At 36.7% G+C, this 21160-nt stretch overlaps 1 protein-coding gene across 1 annotated transcript; it reads left to right on the top strand.

The window, feature by feature from the left end:
• The first annotated feature begins 9017 nt into the window (after positions 1 to 9017).
• LOC129264132 (uncharacterized) lies at positions 9018 to 15808 on the top strand. Its single transcript, XM_054901994.2, has 2 exons — positions 9018 to 9889; positions 13906 to 15808. The coding sequence occupies exons 1-2, from the start codon at positions 9389 to 9391 to the stop codon at positions 14077 to 14079; spliced, it is 675 nt and encodes a 224-aa protein (XP_054757969.2). The 5' UTR covers positions 9018 to 9388; the 3' UTR covers positions 14080 to 15808.
• Positions 15809 to 21160: the final 5352 nt, after the last annotated feature.

Raw genomic sequence — 21160 nt, 5'->3', positions numbered from 1 at the left:
GCCCGAGAATAAATTAAAGGGATGGTCCAGGCTGGAAATATTTATATCTCAATAAATAGAGTAAAATTCACAGAGCAAAATGCTGAAAAGTAAATTCTGATCAAAATCGGATAACAAATAACAAATTTATTGAATTTTAAAGATTTGCATTATTCCTGTGAAACAGTTCTAGGCATGTCTTTATGAATATTCATTAGGTGGGCTGATGATGTCATATCCCCACTTGTTCTTTTGTATTTTATTATATGAAATTAGGTTTATTCAAAAATTTTCTACCAAGAACTAAAACAATTGGATTGACAACTGATTAAGTGCATTAGTTATTTATTGCCGCAACTTATTTCATCTTAATGGAGACACATCATTTACACATGTATGAAAAATGAAACATTCATTATTTCATGTAATAACATAAGAAAAGGGAAAGTGGGGATGTGATGAAATCAGCCCACCTAATGAATATTCATGACGACGTGCATATAGCTGTTTTCACAAAATATTCAATAACTTCGTTATTTGTTATCCAATTTTGATGAAATTTTCAGCATTTTGCTCGCTGTGAATCTACTCTATTTATTTAGATATAAATATTTTAAACCCGGACCATCCCTTTAAAAGCAGACCATCTGAATATATCAGGTGCGCTCATATTAGTATTGAAAATTGAAATTGAAAAATTGAATTGAATTGAATATTAGTATATATATACACATTTTTGCCAATGCACCCTTTGTTTTCACCAGAGTGAAACGAAATATGAATAATTCGCGGTTCGGGGGCATGTGGGGTATAAAACATTTAGAGTTTTCAATTGAATAAATGAATTAGTGTTATAGTAGTTCATAGACGTTCCCAAACATTATTGATCTAAAAATATTGCTTTTTATTAGGAATTAGATTTTATAGCGGAGAGAAAGTCAATGAATTGAGTTTGACATGATATTAGGTCTCACATTCGTCATGACGTATAGAAGCCAGTTTAGATCCGGGATCAAAATTATTAATTTATTATGTTGAATAGAAGTCCTCCAGTCTTTGCGGTATGAAATTTAAGATGTTTTGTCAGGAAACGTGGTTCATGTTGTTTTAGTGTCAAAGACTTGGGCGGCGTGAATATTTTTCGAAGGGGCGGGGAGATCTACAGGTTACGCCATTTTTATTTACTTTTTACTCAATTGAATAAAAGGGGTGATATACAGTTAACAACCCTAAAACTTTTTGCATGCTCTTCTTTCTATTTAAAACCATCGAGGCGGTCCCCTCGCCCCTGGTTAAACATGATCAGGGGTCCGTTGCAGAAAGAGTTGCGTTTAAACGCAAGTAAAAAAATCAATCGCAAGTCCAAAATGCGCGCTGTTGATTGGTTGAAAACCAAGTTACGCATGATTTCTAGAGTTGCGTTTGATTGCAGCTCTTTCTGCAACGGGCCCCAGAGCAATTCAATGGGCTACCAACATGGCGCATAATGCTTTGCTAGGCAAGGGCGGAAATCTCTCCCCAAAGGTAGGGGGGACCAGGGGCTGGAAAATTTGACAAGCATTAAAAAAAAAAGGTTATCACCCAAAAAGTAAGGTCATCTCCCCCAAAATACATGTATTATTTCGATTTTGAATGATGTATTCCTTTCCATCACAAAAGATCAAAAATAGTAGGGGGACATTTGATATTGTGTCCCCCTTACTATTTTGGGTAGGGGGGACGCGTCCCCCCTGTCCCCCTGGGATTTCCGCCCATGTTTTGGGCAAGCCAAAATCAAAGAAATTGCGCCATGTTGATAACGCAATGCATGTCATAATAAAGTATTAACGTATAGACCGGAGAGTTTAAGGTGAAATTTGAGGGAAGGACTCGAGCTCGCCGTCTATACCATGTCTTTATGAATTCCGGGACTATTTTGTAAAAATCAGTTTTCTGTTGTATTTCATTTACATCATTTGCGTTTCAAACATGAGTAAAACAATCATAATAATGAATCAATATATCATACCACGATATAGCATTCGCAGGTATGAGCGCAGAACCCCCTGGAAATCAGATAGATATGCTAAATGTTCATTCGATGTATATCTTGGACGGTCTATCCCCAACCTAAAGAATTCATATCAAGTTATCATACTGTCAGCAATTACTGTCAAGGACAAGTCAACCAACAAACGTAAAAAGGAAAAATGGGAAATCCCCTTATTTTTTGCTGAATCGTTTGGTATTAAAGAGCGCGCTCTGACAAAAATAACTCGTTTTCTCGAGAGTCCACTTTGTAGTGATTACGAGAATATTATAGAAACAGAGAATAAAGGTTATGTGAATAGAGAGAGGAAAATCAGGCATGCATAATCTGAAACATTTAATGGAAATCGGGTGTGAAATGATAATGTTTTGCAATTTTTAAGTTTCGCTCATTGGCACAAATATCGTGATATGCATATAATATAGTCAGTAAGTATGCAAATGAAGAAATTCAATAGACGATATGCCATCTTCAATATTTCTCTTGTATTTCATTATACTGAATAACAAATATGGAATATTATAGTTAGTTCCTCCAAGAAAACTCCACAATTGACAAAAAGTTTATTCCAGTTTAAGAATCACAATAAAATTTAATTAGGGACACCAAATCTCAAAGGGCTATCTGGACGGTAAATTACCAATTCGTCTACTGCCAACTTGTCTACTCACCACACCGTCTTCTTTCATTTAGTCTAATATGCCAGTCTGTCCATCAAAACTTCGTCTCAAAACCATTTGGTCCAATAACCATTTGGTCCAATCACCATTTCATCTTTGACCCTTTCGTCTAATAACCAGTTGGTCTATTGTCAATAAATGGCTATTGAACCCCGGGGGGGGGGGGCACTCAGTATATAATGCATAGTGGGTATGTGCCGCGGAGGGGACCCCCATTTTTACACTCAAATTTCCGTTCCGAGGCATAGCATTTTTGTCTTATTGAGAAAAAGAACAAAGAAAGCCGCTCCAGAGCATAGCATTTTCTTCTTCTCGAGAAAAAAGAAGAAAAAATCCGCTCCATGGCTTCGCATATTTTCCGTTACGCCGTTCCGGTCGCAATTTTGGTGAAAAGCGGCCGCAGCTCGCTGTCCGACCATCGCCTCTGCGCTAGCGCGCCCGTCAGTCGTGCCGCCGGGCTAGCTGCAAGTATACGTTCCATAGGGATGCATACGCACTCGCACGCAGGCGACCCGTTCCAAGGACCCCCGTTTTCACAAACATTTGTAGTTCCGAAGCCCGTTCCGAGGACCTTCCTTTTTACAATGAGCCCGCTCCAAGGCCCCCGTTTTTTGTCTCGCCCGCGGCACACCCCTACCACTTTTTTGGTCGAGTGCCCCCCCCCCCGGGATTGAACCAACTAGTTATTAGATGACATGATGAGTAGACGAATTGGACTAGCACTAAGCCATTATGGTGTACAGGGGCAGCAATGTATTTTGATGGGGGGGGGGGGGGGGGCAAGACGGTCTAAAATTGACGTCATATTTTCTTTTAAAAATTGAATTATAGAATTATCGGCCCATGCAGACCTTTCCTTGTAATATTTCTTGTCTTATTTCCCTCTTTTCCTTCCTTTCCCTCCCTTTTCCCCTATTTTTATCACTACTTGAAATATCATTGGAGGATGATCACCCCTGCCCCTTTTTAGTGGCACCACCCCTAATTTGCCCCCCAAACCCAAACCCACACCCAAACCCTATAGTAGGGTTTTGATGTGACCAAACAAACAAAAAGGATTGAATATCTTCATTCGTTCTTGGTGATCAGTGCAGTATTAGTAATATACAGAAATTGATTATAACTATAGTTGACAGCCCGCGAGACCGATTTTGTTCCCCTTCATCGGGTGCGCCGCGGTCGAGTGGTTTAAGGCGCCTCGTTGCAGCGGCGTAACAGGTGCCTGTTATCAGAGGGGGAGGGGGGCAGAGCCAAATATTTCCCAGTAATTCCGTCTAGAATTAGTCGCATGATCAGGATTGTATATCAATAAACTTTTGAATTTGAATTTGATCAGTTCAGGGGGCAGTAGTGAGCACGGGAAGCGCGTTCCGGGGGGGGGGGGTGGGGTGCAGGGAGGGGAGTGTACCCCAACCCCGCGAGAAGCGCGGAAGGTCCGACGTTCATTTGAATTGTTCCTTATCTGCTCTCGCTCATCTTAATACGTCCTCTGCCTGTTATTGGAGGGGGGGGGGGCAGAGCAAAAAATCCCGGTAACTATGTCCAGAATCAGTGGCTTTGCTAGGATTTCATTTTAGGGGGCGGTAGTGAGCACGAGAAGTGTGCGAAACACTTAATGATGAGCGCGCGAAAGGCGCTCCATATCAAAAGGGGAGTTTTTCCCCTCCCGCTTGCTCACTACCGCCCCCTAAAATGAAATCCTTCTGGACTTAGTTACCGGGAATTATTTTGGCTCTACCCCCCCCCCCCCGAAAACAGGCAGAGGACGTATCAAGATGAGCGGGAGCAGACAAGGAACGATTCACAGGAACGCCGGAGCTTCCACGCTTGATTCTCGCGGGGGACACTCCCCCTCCCTGCACCTCCACAAACGAGGCGCCTTAAACCACTCGGCACCTGATGAAGAAAAAAAAAAGTCGGTCTCGCGGGTCTTCGGTCAAGTGGTCGGACCCCAATCATTTATTCTTCTTATTATTTGTTTATTTTTATTTATTTATCTTTTATTCATTGCGCACGTATATCCACCTTGTTAGGTGCTCAAGCCGCTCCTATGTTACCCCGGCTAAGCTAGTTTACCGATTTCGGTGCTCAGGGCACGTGACCCCCCCCCCCCAATCGGCTGACAAAAAAAAACTGGGAAAATGAGAAAAAGAGGGAGAAAGGAAGAGAAACGTGATTGGAAAGAAGAAATTATTGGTTATTATAATGTTACATTATATTATAATTATGTTATGTTATATTACATAAGAAACATTTTTTCATAACTTTATGAAACATAATTTGCTCAGGGCCTATGTCTTCATTGTTCCTGGTGCTCGCGTTGTCTGTTTAACGAGATATATAATCCGGTTGTACCAAAACCTCCCGTTTTCAAGTCAATATACACCAAATATATTTCCTCGCACTTCGAGATATAATTGTTGTATATGTACAATAGTATGCTTCTTTTTCATGACTACTTAAAGTGATTGCCCCATTTTAAGGTCTTAATATAAAAAAATTCCTGACCGTGTTTACGTTCGCATTAGTGGATTGGTGAGATATGTCTGCTCTCCATGAATTCCTAGAATCAGTCCTTAAAATGTCCCTTTTTCTGATCTGAATATCAAAAAAATTTCAGCTCGCGCTTCGCGCTCGCATCATTTGGTGAGTGAAATACGTATGGTCTTAGTGAATTCGTACAAATAAGCCTTAGAATGCCCCACGTCAGATCTAAATTTCCTAAAATTTCAGCTCGCGCTTCGCGCTCGCATTGTGTAGCGAGACAGGTACTTATCATGATTACAAAAATTTGAAAAAATTAATATCCCTTTTTAGGTCTGAATATAAAAAAAAAATTTAGCTCGCGCTTCGCGCTCGAATTGATTGGTTAGTGAAATATGTATGGTCTTAGTGAATTCCTACAAACAAGCCTTAGAATGCTCCTCTTCAGGTCTGAATTTCCTAAATTTTCAGCTCGTGCTTCGCGCTCGCAATATTTGATTAGTGAGATGCGTATGCTAATAATCATGATTACAATGACTACAAGTGCTCAATGTGTTAAGATGTAATTCTAACAAAATCAGCAAGAGCTTTGCACTCGGATTAGATGACTATGGTGAGATATGTATACTCTTAATGGATTTCTAAAATATAGTCCTTAAAATCTCCCTGTTTGAGGTCATTATATACAAATTTTTCAGCTCGCACTTCGCGCTCGCATTGCTTAGCAAGACAGGTACGTGTCATGATTACAAATATTTGATAAAAATAATGTCCCTTTTTAGGTCTGAATATAACAAAATTTGAGCTCGCGCTTCGCGCTCGCATTATTTGATCAGCGAGATACATATCCGTTTAATGGCACTGTCCTTAAAATGTATCTGTAAGGTCAGAATACCTGGCAACTGAGCGCGCGTTCACCTAGTGACTCAAAATTTTTGCTGGTGCCCCCCCCCCAATGCCGTGACCCACGATACGCCACTGCCGGTGCTCACGGCTTTTTGAGGAATTACTTCCTGCCGGTACCCATTAACCTCACCTGGGTTGTTTGCAGCACATTGTGGGTAAATTTCTTGCTGAAGGAAGGCACAACCTGGTTTGGAATCGAACCCACGTCCCTCAGACTGAAAGACAGAGTCTTAACCACTAGACCACGGCGCCCCTATTTATATGCGTTCACACGTGTCAGATTTTTCCCCCTTACAAACTTTCCCATATACGTGTACTTACGATTAATTTGAAATGGAGTCAAATAGACACGGGCACTAGACCTTTGATCGGAAAATCACGACAGTCAAAATATTGAACATCCCCCTTTGAAGTTCAAGTGATAAGTCAACGCCGATTGATAGACATCAAGCCCATCATTGTCAGATTTTATTTCCTGGTTGAATAGAGCAATATGTATACGAAGGAAAAAAAGACAATATATGATTGAGCCATGGTTTCATATAAGATGGTTTGTGTAAAAATAAAATTTTGTCGCTTTACTCCTTTTTTGACAAGCCAAGAAAAAAAAAAAAAAAAAAAAAAAGACAAGCAGTGAAAGAAAGAAAAATCTCAGTCCGAACAGACGCACTCTACACACTTGGTGTTAAAAGTGGGACACTTCTCGTCAGAGGGAATTGTTTTCCGAAAGAAAAAGGGCAATACTCAAACTATTGAGGTTACATATAGTATATGATAATTGTACTTTTTAACTGAATAATCATGTGTCTTGAATCTTTGTTTCCGATTATAATGCTTTGAGTCCAAATAGTCTACTACAACGGCTAGGCATGATGAATGATTGGATGACTCAGATGCTAGAATTTACAGATACAACGCTATCACCAACCTTTATTTTTCCTGTTAAATTATTTTTAGTAACATCAGTAGCACAACCGGTAAGTATCTTGGAGAAATGATGTCTACAACCATTATGATGAGCGTTGCTGGAAAATTGAAATTCATTTTAAAGTACAATCCACAATTTTTGAGCGAGAATTCATGCTTGCCTGCTTGAGTTCTGTTCCTGTATGTAGTAGCTCTGTTTCATGCTATGTTGAATTTGAATTTATTAACAAAATTCATTCACTTGACATGAACATATTATTTTACAATGTATACAATGATAACATGAAAAATATTTATAGCAGTATATCGTATACATCAGAAATACATCAATACATTTTGATTGTATACAGTGGCGTTGATCCTGGGGGGGGGGGCGATCGCCCCACCAATGAAAATATGGGGGGGGCAAACATATCGTTTTGCCCCCCCCCCCAATAATTCCGCAGGTGCAAAAATAAAATAAGATTGTAATGTTACACAGACATCAGCAAGTGAGATTGAGATACACAACTCGTTCTTTATTTATGATCGTGCTCACTAATGTCCGCTTTTCAGATAGGAATATAGAAATTGTCATCATTTCTGTAGCAAAAACCCATACTTTTCATGATTTAATAGGTGAATAGAATGTTCCGTTTTCAATTCTAAACCACAAAAGAACTCCCGCTTCGATTTGCAATAATCTTTTGTTGGATATATATCTTGTTCTTAATTAAAAGACGCCCCTGATTGTATAGTAGAGAGCAGCGGCGATCGATCCATATTTCGGAGGGGGGGGGGGGGGGTAGGTGGAAAATGTGAAAAATGTCCACAAATTTTGGGGCACAATACAATTTGCGCTTGTATAGCGCGTCGATCTTTTTTTAATGTTTAACAGTATCTTTATGCCAAGTTTAATGGTTTTAAAGTGCTTTCCAATGCTTTCCAAAACACAATATATTCACATTGTATATTATGATTTTGTCAAGTTCTCAAAATTATCGAGGGCATATCGATACGTGTGCCCCCAATATTTTCATGGGGCGAACATTCCCTGCCTCAACCCCCCCCCCCGATCGACGCCTCTATATAGACAAAGAGTAAATTGACCCTGGTAAATGAAAACAAAAGAGTACGTATGCTCCGGAATTAACTCACGTGCAGGAAGTACTCCGAGGAAGTCTCAGGTCATGACCGAGGTCTTCCGAGGTCACACGACAACCTTGTTCATGTTATATGTCCTTTGAGCTTTTTAACAAGAAAGGTATACATGAACAATCGAATTAACCACACAATTTACCTCTTTGATAACAACCAGAATTGATAATCGTGCTTCGATGGAGAATATTTGAAAAATAGTTATGCTGTGTTATTACTGAAATTCTAAGTTTGGTTTGGTTTTCTTGGTTTGCATTATTGTTTTTGTGGCCCAAACATGGAATGCACAGTGCTTTGTAACCGAAAGGAAAGGGCGTTCTATCAAATGAATATTGGATTGGATTTATTCACTATCAAAAATACATAAAATATCAACAAAATATACATAACTATGAATGTAATACAAAACATAAAACATTATATCGTAGGGCTGACCCGTTTCAGATTGATTATGAATAACGATTTTTTTCTTCCCGGGGTCCCATGGAAATAAATGTATTAATTAATAATTCAAATAAATGTAAAAAACTTAAATAAATATGTAAAAGTTCGGATGTATGACCTTGCGGTACAAGATCAGATATACCCCCATGTATAGACAGTCCTTAAATTTTGCATATACTTCATAAAGCGTAGAATGATGATTCATGTTACAAATCATGTTGATTGTACACAGTAAAAACGGTGTTTAAGATTTTATACAATTAACGCTGTTTACTATATGAACCTTACAGTATTTGTTTAACCGTTTAAACAATTTATTAATTTATTGAAAATTAAACTTTGTTGCTTAATATTTAAACAGTTGTTTAAACAATTGCTGTAAGGTTCATATAGTAAACAGCGTTGTATTTTTTTTAAACTGTTGTATGTAGAAAGCCTGCATTTTGACAGGAGTCTAAATGACGGCCGTGAACTCTCCTTGGTATGTAGACCGACATTTTCTTAATATGGAAAACATACCAGCCATGACACATCCCACTTCCAGTTATTTGTGCAGGAAATTTAAAAAAAACTATGGCATCCAGGGTTGTCGTTTGCTGCATGTCAAGTTAAAACAGTTGGAGTTTGCTCATCTATATAGACCAGTCACCCGTTTCGTGTCAATATTAATCTTGTTGTTCAAAAGTCATAACTATAAAGAGAGAAAGACCACTGGCCGCTATGTAAGTGCACGAAGGGGTCCTGATAAGCTTATAACATACCCTCAGTCCGTCAAGTCTTGAAGTTGCTAGTATAGCAAAAGATGAGGTTCTCGACGACAGCTAGTACAGCTCCTGGAACATTATCATCGAAACAATCGCCTTTGCCTGATCGCGAAATCGCCGTTGATGATGACAGCAGCTTGGTTGATGAACTTGGTATAACAGCGCATGAGATCAACGCGAAGTGTTGGAAACTCGCCGGGGTCGATTCATCGTTTGGAGAAGAAAGGATGGGGATGGACCAAGAAATGGGGAAGGTATTGATTTTCCTTGAAGATGGAATCGGAGATGGGTTGCATGATCATCGAGAACCAGGCGTTGACAAGGAGAACGATGACGACCTGATGACACCAGAGGAGAGACCGACATCGACAGAATCAACGCAGACGATCGGTCAAACTAAAAACGCCAAATTCGGAAAAGGCGGCAAAGATGAGAGCAGGGGTCGATGTCACAGCAGAAGATCAAGGAGACGTTGTCGTATGAATAACGGTGTGAGCTCGAATCAAGAACCGACTTCATCTAATCGTTTTTGGAAAAGGGTAGGTCGTTTTGCATGAATTTCATGTATTGATGTTAACCTGGTTCTCAATAAACGGCCGACACCAGCATATATTACCAATATCAAATATGCATGTACATTTTTATGGGTCTATTAATATCCCACGGAACATTTTTGTTTGTATTTTAAAAAAAAACATAAATGGATAAATATGGGGCATTGGCAATTTAAAAACAATTGCAATATTTCAATATATTGTAATAAATATGCAGGAGACCAATGGCGGTCTCCTGCATTCGTTTAAACTGATATTTTTCTTTTAATTGAATATTGCTTCTTGTTGATATATATTTTTCATTGCTTTATTATGACTATTGCTTTATTGTTTTGTAAAACTTAAATGTGTCACCTAGATGTTATGTTGCATATTTATCTAGAATGCAGAAATAAAATAAAATCAATCAATCAAATGTCTTCAGATTGAAAACGTGGGGCAAATTTCATATTTATTTTAAATACATTTACTATTTACAATTTTCTGTTATACGTGTTAACTTTTTTTTAAACTTTACATACTTTATGTACATAATGGAGTATACTCCATCGGGTGAGACGTTGCAACATTCGCCATAACGTCAATCAAAACATTGCTTGATGAATAATTATTCTATTCATGGCTTTAGTGGATATGTGAGAACATGATATTGGAAGGATTTGCATTGCAACAAGAAATTATGTACAATATCAAAAAAAGAAATTTTTATTGTGACAGAATTATACCAGGTTGATGTCAGCTTGTATATACTCAGTGAACTAAAAGTGCAATGCCCTTTTGGATCAAAGCACATCTATTGTATGAATGTATCCTCCTAAAAGTAATCCTTTGTCGCGCTTCCTTTTTATTCGTTATATTATTATCATTCAAAATATATCTAATTTGCACTCATTTATACTTTTCCCTGACGATTCCAATATTTTTTTCCCATGATGATGTCAACTAACAAATGTTACAGACTGGATAAAGCCAACAAGCTTTCATTCAACTATCGGAAGACAAATCATATGCTCTTCAGTAACAAAATCAATACTCTACAAGACCTATTCTTTTTTTTTAATGTTTCAATTACCAGATTTTGGGATGTTCTCTTTGATAATAAATTACACTGGAAGCCTCATATCGAAAAACAATTATCTACTGATATTTCCCGTTTGTAATGTCACGTGAATGCAAATGTTATCATGCCGCATGCAGGCATCTAACCTCGATCTACTTGTGAAAATTGTATACTGTGTAAAAGTAGATATCACACTTATTTCTTAAATGATGACAATGTTCTTTATCATGACTATATTACTCATGGTAATTATTGTCCGCAGATTATTTAAGGCATATAGTTTGGATGTGTCTAAAATCTAACTTCGATGAATTCTTAAGTTCAATTTGATTTGATTTGATGTCATACAAGACCCAATGACCAAAGTAGGAGTGACAATTGTGACGGAAACGTGACTAAAGGACAGCGAAACTTTATACCACGGGCGGTGACCCTGGGGGCCGGGGGCACAGTGCCACCCCCACTTTTTGAAGCACTTAAAAGTGCCCTTTTTTACGCAAGAAAAATGCCCCCTCACGAACGTGTGCTGTGCCCCCTTTTACCTAAAGAGGACCCATTTTAGGTGTTATACCAAGCGTCCTTTCTCGTATAAGTGCCAATTTTTACAAAAAATGCCCCCTCTCGAACGTGTTCTGTGTCCCTTTCACCTGAGAAGGACCTGTTTTGTGTGTTACAAAGTGCCTTTTCTCGTATATCAGTGCCCCCTTTTACCCAAGAAAAGTGCCCCCACAAACATGTTTTGTGTCCCTTTCACCTGAGAAGGCCCCATTTAATGTATTAACGAGTGCCCCTTTGCCTTCTCAGAGGTGCCTGTTCTTCATGTCAGATAAGGTGTCCTTAACCTCGTGCCCGATGAGCGCCCGGTATCTTAATTTAGCATTCTTCTTCTTTCTGCAAGTGCATCCTTTAATCGCATAATTCCTTTCAAAATATGATTTACCCCTTTCGCTACTTCTTTTTCTTTTGATAATGAAATTCATCCCTTTTAACCTCTAATTAAATGCCGTATGAAAATTTTTAGAAACAAGAAAACAATATTCTAATTTTTACATGTTACTTCTTATGAAGGAAACAAAATTTGTAAGAATAATCCTATTTGCCTTAAGTTTCATGAGTCATGTGAGTGGAGTAAATTAATCATTTTTTATTTGTTTTTCGAAACAAAAGGTGCCCCTTTCCCTGTGCCCCCATATTTAAACATAATGGCGTACCCAAATTTGACTTGTTGCAAACTTTCGTCAGGTCAAATGAGGTGGTGGAGTTGATATGACCATGAGAATTTGATATTTAAAAGAAGACTATAATTTATATAGAACTCAATGGTCAACTCGTAAAACGAGCGACAAACTGCTATACAGTGCGTATCAAAAAAAGTTAACACTTTGAAAAAATCCTGTAAAATTATACATTTGTAATATCTTTAAGATTTTTCCACATTTCAACATTGGTACAGATCCATTTATGAAAAATAAAAACGATAATTGTCGAAAAAAATTTCCGCTTGAGTGAGCACCACTCACTTTTGAAAAGTTAGTGAAAAATGATTTGCGCAGAACTTTGAAATAGTTATGCGAATAAAAGTAGACCTTAATCATGAGGAACACGTGGAATTTAGCTAGTAAATTGATTTGAAGATATCTTTTACCTTTTTTTAACTAGTTTCCTTGTCCAAAACATTTCGAAGAGTGCATTGCGCCCCACCCCACTCCCCCACACACCGAGGCCATCGTGACGATATCATTGCTTTACACTGAGCTGTGATTTACATGAAATGGCTAAGGCTTGATTTTCATTTTGTTAATCATTGTCAAGCTTGGAAAAAGTGTGAAGAAACAAGAAGTAAATGAAAAATTAAATGTAAACCCACTTTAAATGATAAAAACTTAGTGAAAAAATGCTGGAGATGTCTGATATAAACTTTTGTTCAGATTCATTTATTTCCTCAGATCCAGCTGGCACAAACAGGGAAAAGGTCGTGCTTACTAAGTGTTGAAATTTCAATTTGGGTGGCAAAATTGTTACAAAATGCTTGAATGTATCCGTTTTATTTCAATTGACTAAAAGTGCAAGGGAAATGTATGAGAAATGTTTCGCAGGGTAAGTTTGATCTTGCCCTTTCCCCATGACACAGCGTAAAAACGAGCATTTCTGCGCAAACAGATTTCTGCGAGCTTTACAAAAATGGACAGTCCTCACTCAAGTGTAACATTCTGTCAAAACTTTTACTTTCATTGGATAGATGAGACCCAAACCCAAGATTATTATGTGAAAAAATTATCTGCATGTTGTATATTTTTAATTCCCATGCAGGTCTTTTTCAAAGTGTAAACTTTTTTTATACGCACTGTATATACTACTTCATCTACTTCTATTACTACTATTACTACTTCTACTACTATTACTACTACTACTCACTAGCGTACCTACGGGGGGGGCAGCACTCTGCCCCCCCTGACGAGCCACAACCCATACACAATACATATCTGCCCCCCTGACGAACTTGAAAGACCTTTTATGCCCCCCCCCCCTGACGAGCTTGAAGACCTTTATTGCCCCCCCCCCCCCTGACGAGCTTGAAGACCTTTTTTTTTTTTCTTTTTTTTTTTTTTTTTTGCTTGTCAATTTTTTTTCTGGTACAATAACCTTTATTTTTGATTGAAGACCTTTTTTTTTTTTTTTGCTTGTCAATTTTTTTGGCGGCCGATTTTGCCCCCCCCCCCTGTGGAAAATCCTAGGTACGCCACTGCTACTACTACTACTACTACTACTACTACTACTACTACTACTACTACTACTACTACTATTACTACTACTACTACTACTTCTACTACTACTACTACGTACTTTCAACGGGCCTTTGCCCATACTATATACTACTACTACTGCAATAAAACTGATTTTTATCATTCTTATTTGTTTCAATATTGCAATATCTTCTCAGGTTGGAAAGTCACTTGGCAAGCATCTGGGGAGAGTGGTCCGTTTTATTGGAATGGGGGCTTTGGTAGCACCGCCATTACCGGTATCCAGTTACGTCCCTGTTCACACTCGAAACGATAACAGCTGGTCGGCGAATGAGAACGTGTCACCATCATATGGAATGCTCCTGTTCTGAAGAATCTCAGAAAGTGTGCACACAAAGCCACAAAATTGAAAAACACCAAGATATTATATTAAATAACATATAAGTTACATCTTTAGCCCGGGTCGCGATTTTTTTCCCCCGTCAGTGCTTGTCTACCCGACGCGAGAGGTCAGTACAGGCCGTAGCCCTAACTTTGTCACGAATTAGCTGGTCTATGCGACTGACGGGGAAAATCCCGCCTGCTTACAGGAATAGAAATAGAAATATTTGGGACCAGTATAAGAACTGTCATCTTCTCTACAAAATACCTGAACATCGGTACATTTTTGCAGCCCGGTATGCAGCAATATTTAATCTTCTTTCTGCTGGAAAATGTACCCTAAAAGAGAGGATATAACATTGTTCCTTCTTTGCTGATGATCAAGGAAATAAACGAACAAATTAGAGAGAAGAATTCGAGGAAGCAATAATTATTTTATGGCATAATGTCAGACGAACTATAAGTGTAGACATATATCTCTTTTTTGGAAGTGTTCAGAATTCTAAGCGCTGCATGCTGATTGGAAGACTGGAACGTTTATACTTTCTGATAAAGATTACTGAAATATATAATGTAGCGAAACCTTTCCATATTCTTGTCTATATAATCCTCCTGCCACGTACATGCTGTCCACTTTTTTTGTATAGATTTGAACTAACACTGTGGAGAGATTTAAATATGTTTAAACATAAATTTTATTTGTTGTTTTTATTGTTAAATGTGCTTTGTAGTTTAAAGTTCCGACCCTTTAAAAGATATTTTCATGTCATAATACACTGTTGTCATGTTCCTGGAAATTAAATAAACATAAACATAAATAAATATTAAAGAGTGCATGTCGAAAACTTGAAAGTATAGGAATGATTTTGGAGAATTATTTTTTGGGGGGCTTCGTGGTTTAGTGGTTACGACTCTCTTCTTTCAAAAAGAGGGACGTGGGCTCGAATCGGCCCAGCCAGGGTTTGTGTTCCTTCAGCAAGAAAGTTACCCACATTGTGCCGCACTCAACCCAGGTGATGCATGGGTACCCGACACTGCCGGTAGGATTAATTCTACATCACATTTGCTATGTATATAGATGGGTTTTATATAGCAGAAAGAATGTCAAATAAATATGCCTACGTATCTTTGACGTATAGCCTCTTTGCAAGTAAAAGGCTCCGAAATTAAAATTAAAATGGAAGACCAGCAGCAATGCATTATTGCAGCTGAATATGGACTACCAGCCGTATAATTTACTTTCTTCCTTCCTTTTATTCCTGTATTTTAACCTTGATCTTATCATTTCATGTTGTATGTATTAAATACAAATTTTGTATGTATTAAATACAAATTTTGTATGTATTATATGTACTTTGTATTTGTTATTTTATATACACAGTAAAAAAAAAATTATACAACGCTGTTTACTATATGAACCTTACAGTAATTGTTTAAACAGTTTAAACAAGTGTTTAAATCTCAAGCAACAAAGTTTAATTTTCAATATCTAATCTTCAATAAATTAAACATGATTGTTTAAACGGTTAAACAAATACTGTAGGTTCATATAGTAAACAGCGTTGTATAAAAATTTAAACAGCGTTTTTACTGTGTACGGAAATAAAACAAACAAGCCGCAATATATTTTTTGTTTTTTATATGCGATAATAAAATTCTATATTATTAAATGACAAAGAGTTTGTGTCACCTTGTAAAGAGAAGATTAAAAAAAATGAGGATTTGTAAAAATATTTAATTGTCATAAGATTCTGTTTTTACTTGTTGGCCAAACTCTAAATTTCAAGGATTTAAATTACAATCTGAATCGGCTTTTGGATGTTGACCTGTCGAACTCCAGGTTATCAGATGATTTTGTTTACTAACCCGGGATAACTAAGATAATGAGCCTATACTTCTCTTGATTAAGGGGCGGCGGATCAGGGGGGGGCAGGGGGCACTTCCCCCCGAAAAAACATCCCCCTTTAGAAAAAATGTCCTTTTTCAAAATGGAAAGTGCCCCTTTTTCAAAATGTATCATACATTTTTTGAAGTGAAACATAATACATTTGAGGTTAGAAATATCACATTTTTTGGCTCGTGCTTTGCGCTCGCATCAATTATCAGGACTACGCACTGTGGCTGCGTTACGCATTCACAATGCGTAGTCTTCGCCAGATCAGACGTATCGCTTACGTTCACCTATTAGAGAAGCATATACGATTGAGACTAATTACACTGAATTTATCTTTTATGCCTAGTTACATTTGTCATCATGTGATGGATAATTAAAATTAAAAGTTCACCCTGAAGAAAAGTTTGTTGTAAAAAATAGCAGAAAAAAAAATAATGAAAAAATATTGGTGGTTTGAAGAAAATACATGAAAGATTAAGAAAATAATTAGGCCCCATTTGTAATGTAATATAGAATGCATAAATTTAAATTTTTTAATGGTTCGTGATGACTTATTTTGTTTTCTTTTTTAAGGAACGGGGGTGTGAAATAATTTGTTTATTAAATACTTAAGGCACAGTAAAAAATCATTTTCAATTTTCTGAGAAAATGACATTTCATTAATGTTTTACCATACGATATGTAGGGAAGCTACTCGCACATGAGGTACAAATAAATAATTTCAAATTCCTATAGCTTTTTTAATTCTTTGATGGATTTTTCTCAAAACTTCGGCAATATTTGTTATCATTTTTCTGCTATTTTTATAATAAACTTTTGTCAGGGTGAACTTCCACTTTAACGATTTTAGAGGGCAACGAACCACCGTATATACGCATTCATGTTTTAGACTTTGTGTAGGGCCAAAGACAAAGTCAAACAGAGACCGCACCGAGATCGTACAAAGGTCTTGAGATCGAGCTTTTTTGCTCTGATATGACAGTAACATTATTCTCGGAAATTGCATATAGATCGTACGATACCCATTTCCCATGATGTAGTTTATTGATCGTACGATGTGTTTAAAGGCTACGATCCTATACGGAAATTCGTATAAATACACGCTAAAGTTTAACCAAATCGCAGAGGCTACGGTGATCGTGAATTCGTACAATAATCGTACGATATAGCAAAGATGCAGGACCAAATGTTCCCTTGACCTTTATTCCAAACAACGCCATCTACGAATTTAGGACGCACTCAGTTTGTAATTCATTTTCACTGGGTCGAGTACTAGTATTCCACTTTTTCATTTAATCCAAAGACAGATGAATGTTGACATTTGTATTATCATATTGTGAAGAGTTCAAATTTTCTCAAGTTGGAGTTTCTTTGGGGTAACTCCCTAGGAACTCAGAAAAATCAGCTTTCTGTCGTATCAACGCCAAGCTGGCATATAACCAATTACATATAAAACATTTTACATCTAGATTAATCAGTGATAGTGGCTGACCGTTAGAGACGACATAAATAACTCTCGGGCCTTTGTTTGGTTTAAGTGGAGATAATTGTTTTGTTTGTTTTAATTTTATTTCTGCGTTCACAATACATTATCAAAAATATTTACATTGTTTGTAATATACAAAATGATTCATAATGTATACAATATAAACATAATACATAATTTGAAGGAAAAAAATGGTGTGGGCATATACTTCACATTTTAATAATAAAAAAGGAACATTAACAAAATTTAATGAACGCAGGAGACCGCCATCGTGAGCGGTTAAGCTTGTAATTGATGGCGGCCTCATAAAAAGGGTTCGTGACTATGATTGGTATAATTACTGAACAAGTGGGTGCAATGCAGGTGCAGGTGCGGGTGCGGGTGCAGAAGATAGCTGTAGAATTTATATTTTTTATTTAATTTATAATGGTAAATGAGGATTAATTTGAAGGTTGGGATGAATAAGATCGAATGATATTTCTTTTAAGAGTTGATTTCAAAGAGTATAAAGTGGAACAAGATTTAATATTTTCTGCAAGATTATTCCAAATGTCTGGACCATGATGTCGAATTGATTTAGAGGTAATTAACAGTCTGGGGTTTGTGAGATGAAAGTTTCCAGATGTACGAGTTGGGTAGGTATGAACAGAATTATTGAACTTAAACATATCATCAAAAGACGAAGGGAGTAGGTTATTAATATACTTAAACAGTAAGAGTATATAAGTCGGCAACTTTTAGTGTTTTCTGTTTGAAAAATAATGGATCAGCGTGAGCCAAGTAATGAGATCCTGTACAAATGCGAATAACTCTCTTTTGTAATTTGAAAATAGAAGTCAGTTTTGTTGAGCCACAATTAGCCCAAACAACGTTACAATAAGTAGTATACGGGAGTACTAAGGAATTGTACAATAGGAATAAAGTTTCAAGAGGCAAAATAAATTTTAACTTAGAAATAATTCCAATGCTTCTCGAAATACACATTGTAATACGGTGCAGATGCTCATTCCAAGATAAAGCTTCATCTATGACAACGAACGTAGAGGGCAGCAACACACAAGATAATGACAGAGATGCAATTTGAACTCACGACCTTATAATCATGACTCCATTGCTCTAACCACTAGACCACACGACCCAGACTTAAAGAATACATAAAATGAAATCATTATAATGAGGAATGATTAAGACTGATTAAGCGTTAGCACAACTTCCAGGCAATCAACGGTTATCAAGCAAATTATGGGCATTCAAATAAAAATATTCCTAAAATTGTAATTTCATCTTTTCATTCATCATGGACCGTTGTACCTCCAAGTTCCCATGGATTCAAAAAAGTGAAGAGAAAATTAAGGGAATTGTTGCATCCAGTACCCTTAATTTTCAATTAAATTGCCCTTTAAATAATATTTCATCGGTATTTAAATGACACCGATCTGCATTCGTATTAATGCAAGCGTATTTCATTGCACTATCCACACGCTGGATTTTCTATTGATGAATACTCCCTTGGTTTCTCAAGTTTATTTTACCAGTGTATTGATGGGGGTAGGGGTTTATTGCCCCCATCCCCTACAAATAAAAACACAAATATTTATCTTTATTTTATCGTTTTATTGAAGTCGATGTGATAATATCCTTAAAAATATGTTTTTATTTTCTTTATTTTTAGATTTCTTATCCTATTTTATATTATTTTTATTACCATTTTCTCGGTTGTATCAATATACATGTATTATATTTTGGTTATTTTTACTCATTTGTATAATATTATATAAACAAAAAAGAAGAGGAATATGAAAGAAGAAGAAGAAGAGGAAAAGAAGAAGAAGATAATGACGATTATAATGAAGAAGATGGTGATAAAAAAGAAGACACAGACGATGATAAAGATGATGATGAGGATAAATTTTGTTTCTTTTCCTCATTCAGAGGTACTTTATTCTTCATATTCCTTTCTCATTTTAACAATTTCTTTCGAGTCACAGTGCATGTATAGTTACAAAACAAGTTACATAATAAACATGCAATAGACAACTATTTAATATAAAATGTAAATAAGGATGAAATGATGAGGATGATGATGATAATGATGATGATGATGATGAAGATGAAGATGATAATGATGATGATGATGTACATGATTATGATGATGATAATAATAATAATAATGATGATGATGATGACGACGACGATAATAATGATAATGATTAAATCATTAAATTAATATGCTTGAATTCCACAGCAATATGATAGTTTATTATTGTCTTTTTCGAATTGATTTGAAAATTATGTGCTTATTTTCAAAGTCTCGTAGCGATTAACCCTTTGCACATCGTTTTTGTTATTATTATTATTATAATTATTATTATTATAATTATTATTATTATTAGTAGTAGTAGTTGTTGTAGTAGTAGTAGCAGCAGTAATAATAATAGTAGTAGTAGTAGTAGTAGTAGAATTAGTAGCAGTAGTAGTAGCAACAGCAGCAGTAGTAGTAGTAGCAGCATCAGCAGCAGTATAGGCGCGGTTCTAGACTTATTTTTTTTAGAAGTCTTGATAAATTTTCGTCGTTGGTTACTTTATTCAATGCAACGAAAATTGCCAATCGTGGGCAGCATTATGTGCGTGGGAGAACATACTGATTTGACTAAGCAGCTAGTACGCCCCCCGCTCTTGCCCCCAAAATGTTTCTAATATCGTGCGAGGAATCGTAGCGACCGATCCAATAATGAATTCACATAATCAAAATGCTTGAGAATGTTTATTATAAACGTTTTATCTACATGACACCTATTAGTCCCTGATTGGTGTTATACATCCAGATGAGGGCATATGATTTCACTTCACAAGTTAAGGCGGACGAAAATTGTCATGTTTTCGATACTCTTCACGTGCAACATTTTATTGTTAAAATTTCGCGCGCAGAGCGCGCCGAAAATTTTGGGATTTTTTTCCACGCCCCCCCCCCCATCTGAAACATGAATCGACATCCTGACTCTTAACTATATATGTTTTTTCTTTAGCATTGGTCAGGGAGAATATCAGAGCGACCGAACCATTTTCTTTTAAAACAAATATTTATCCTAAAGAATGAACAAATTCAGAACGCTATATGCTTTTGACAAAAATAGATGAATCTAGAATGTTCGTGATAGGTATAGTAGATTTAGGCCTATTTGAAAAAAAGTCGCTACTCACTTTATTGTATTGCAAGGAATTATTGACTTGCTATACCCGCACCTAAGAGAGCATTACTGTATTCTGCATTTTTTAGATGTTATATTGCGAGGGAGCATGTAGCGACCGAGCGAGAAAAAAAATTCGAATTTGAATAGTAAAAGCTATTACTTAGAGCACTTAGCGACATGAATACTGCATTTCTCAATAAAGCTTTTTATACTTTGTGGGAAATATATATTCAAAATGTTAGAAGTTTACATATTCGGATGAGAAGAAAGAATGGTAGGCAACTTGAGACTGACGAGACGGTTGAGTGATAATTTTCGCACATTATCATGATCATATAGAGTTCTTTATCAGCACCTAGGTGTCTAAACCAAGTTTAGTCATCATGATCATACATACACATGCTGCCCAAGTGTCTCTTTCAAGATGTCCATATTGATGATGATTATGCTGATGATCATGATGATGGTGGTGACGATGGTGGTGACGACGATGATGATGA

Source organism: Lytechinus pictus, chromosome 7 (genome assembly GCF_037042905.1).
Source record: "Lytechinus pictus isolate F3 Inbred chromosome 7, Lp3.0, whole genome shotgun sequence".
Taxonomy (NCBI): Eukaryota; Metazoa; Echinodermata; class Echinoidea; order Temnopleuroida; family Toxopneustidae; genus Lytechinus; species Lytechinus pictus.
This window is presented reverse-complemented; position numbering and strand designations above follow the sequence as displayed.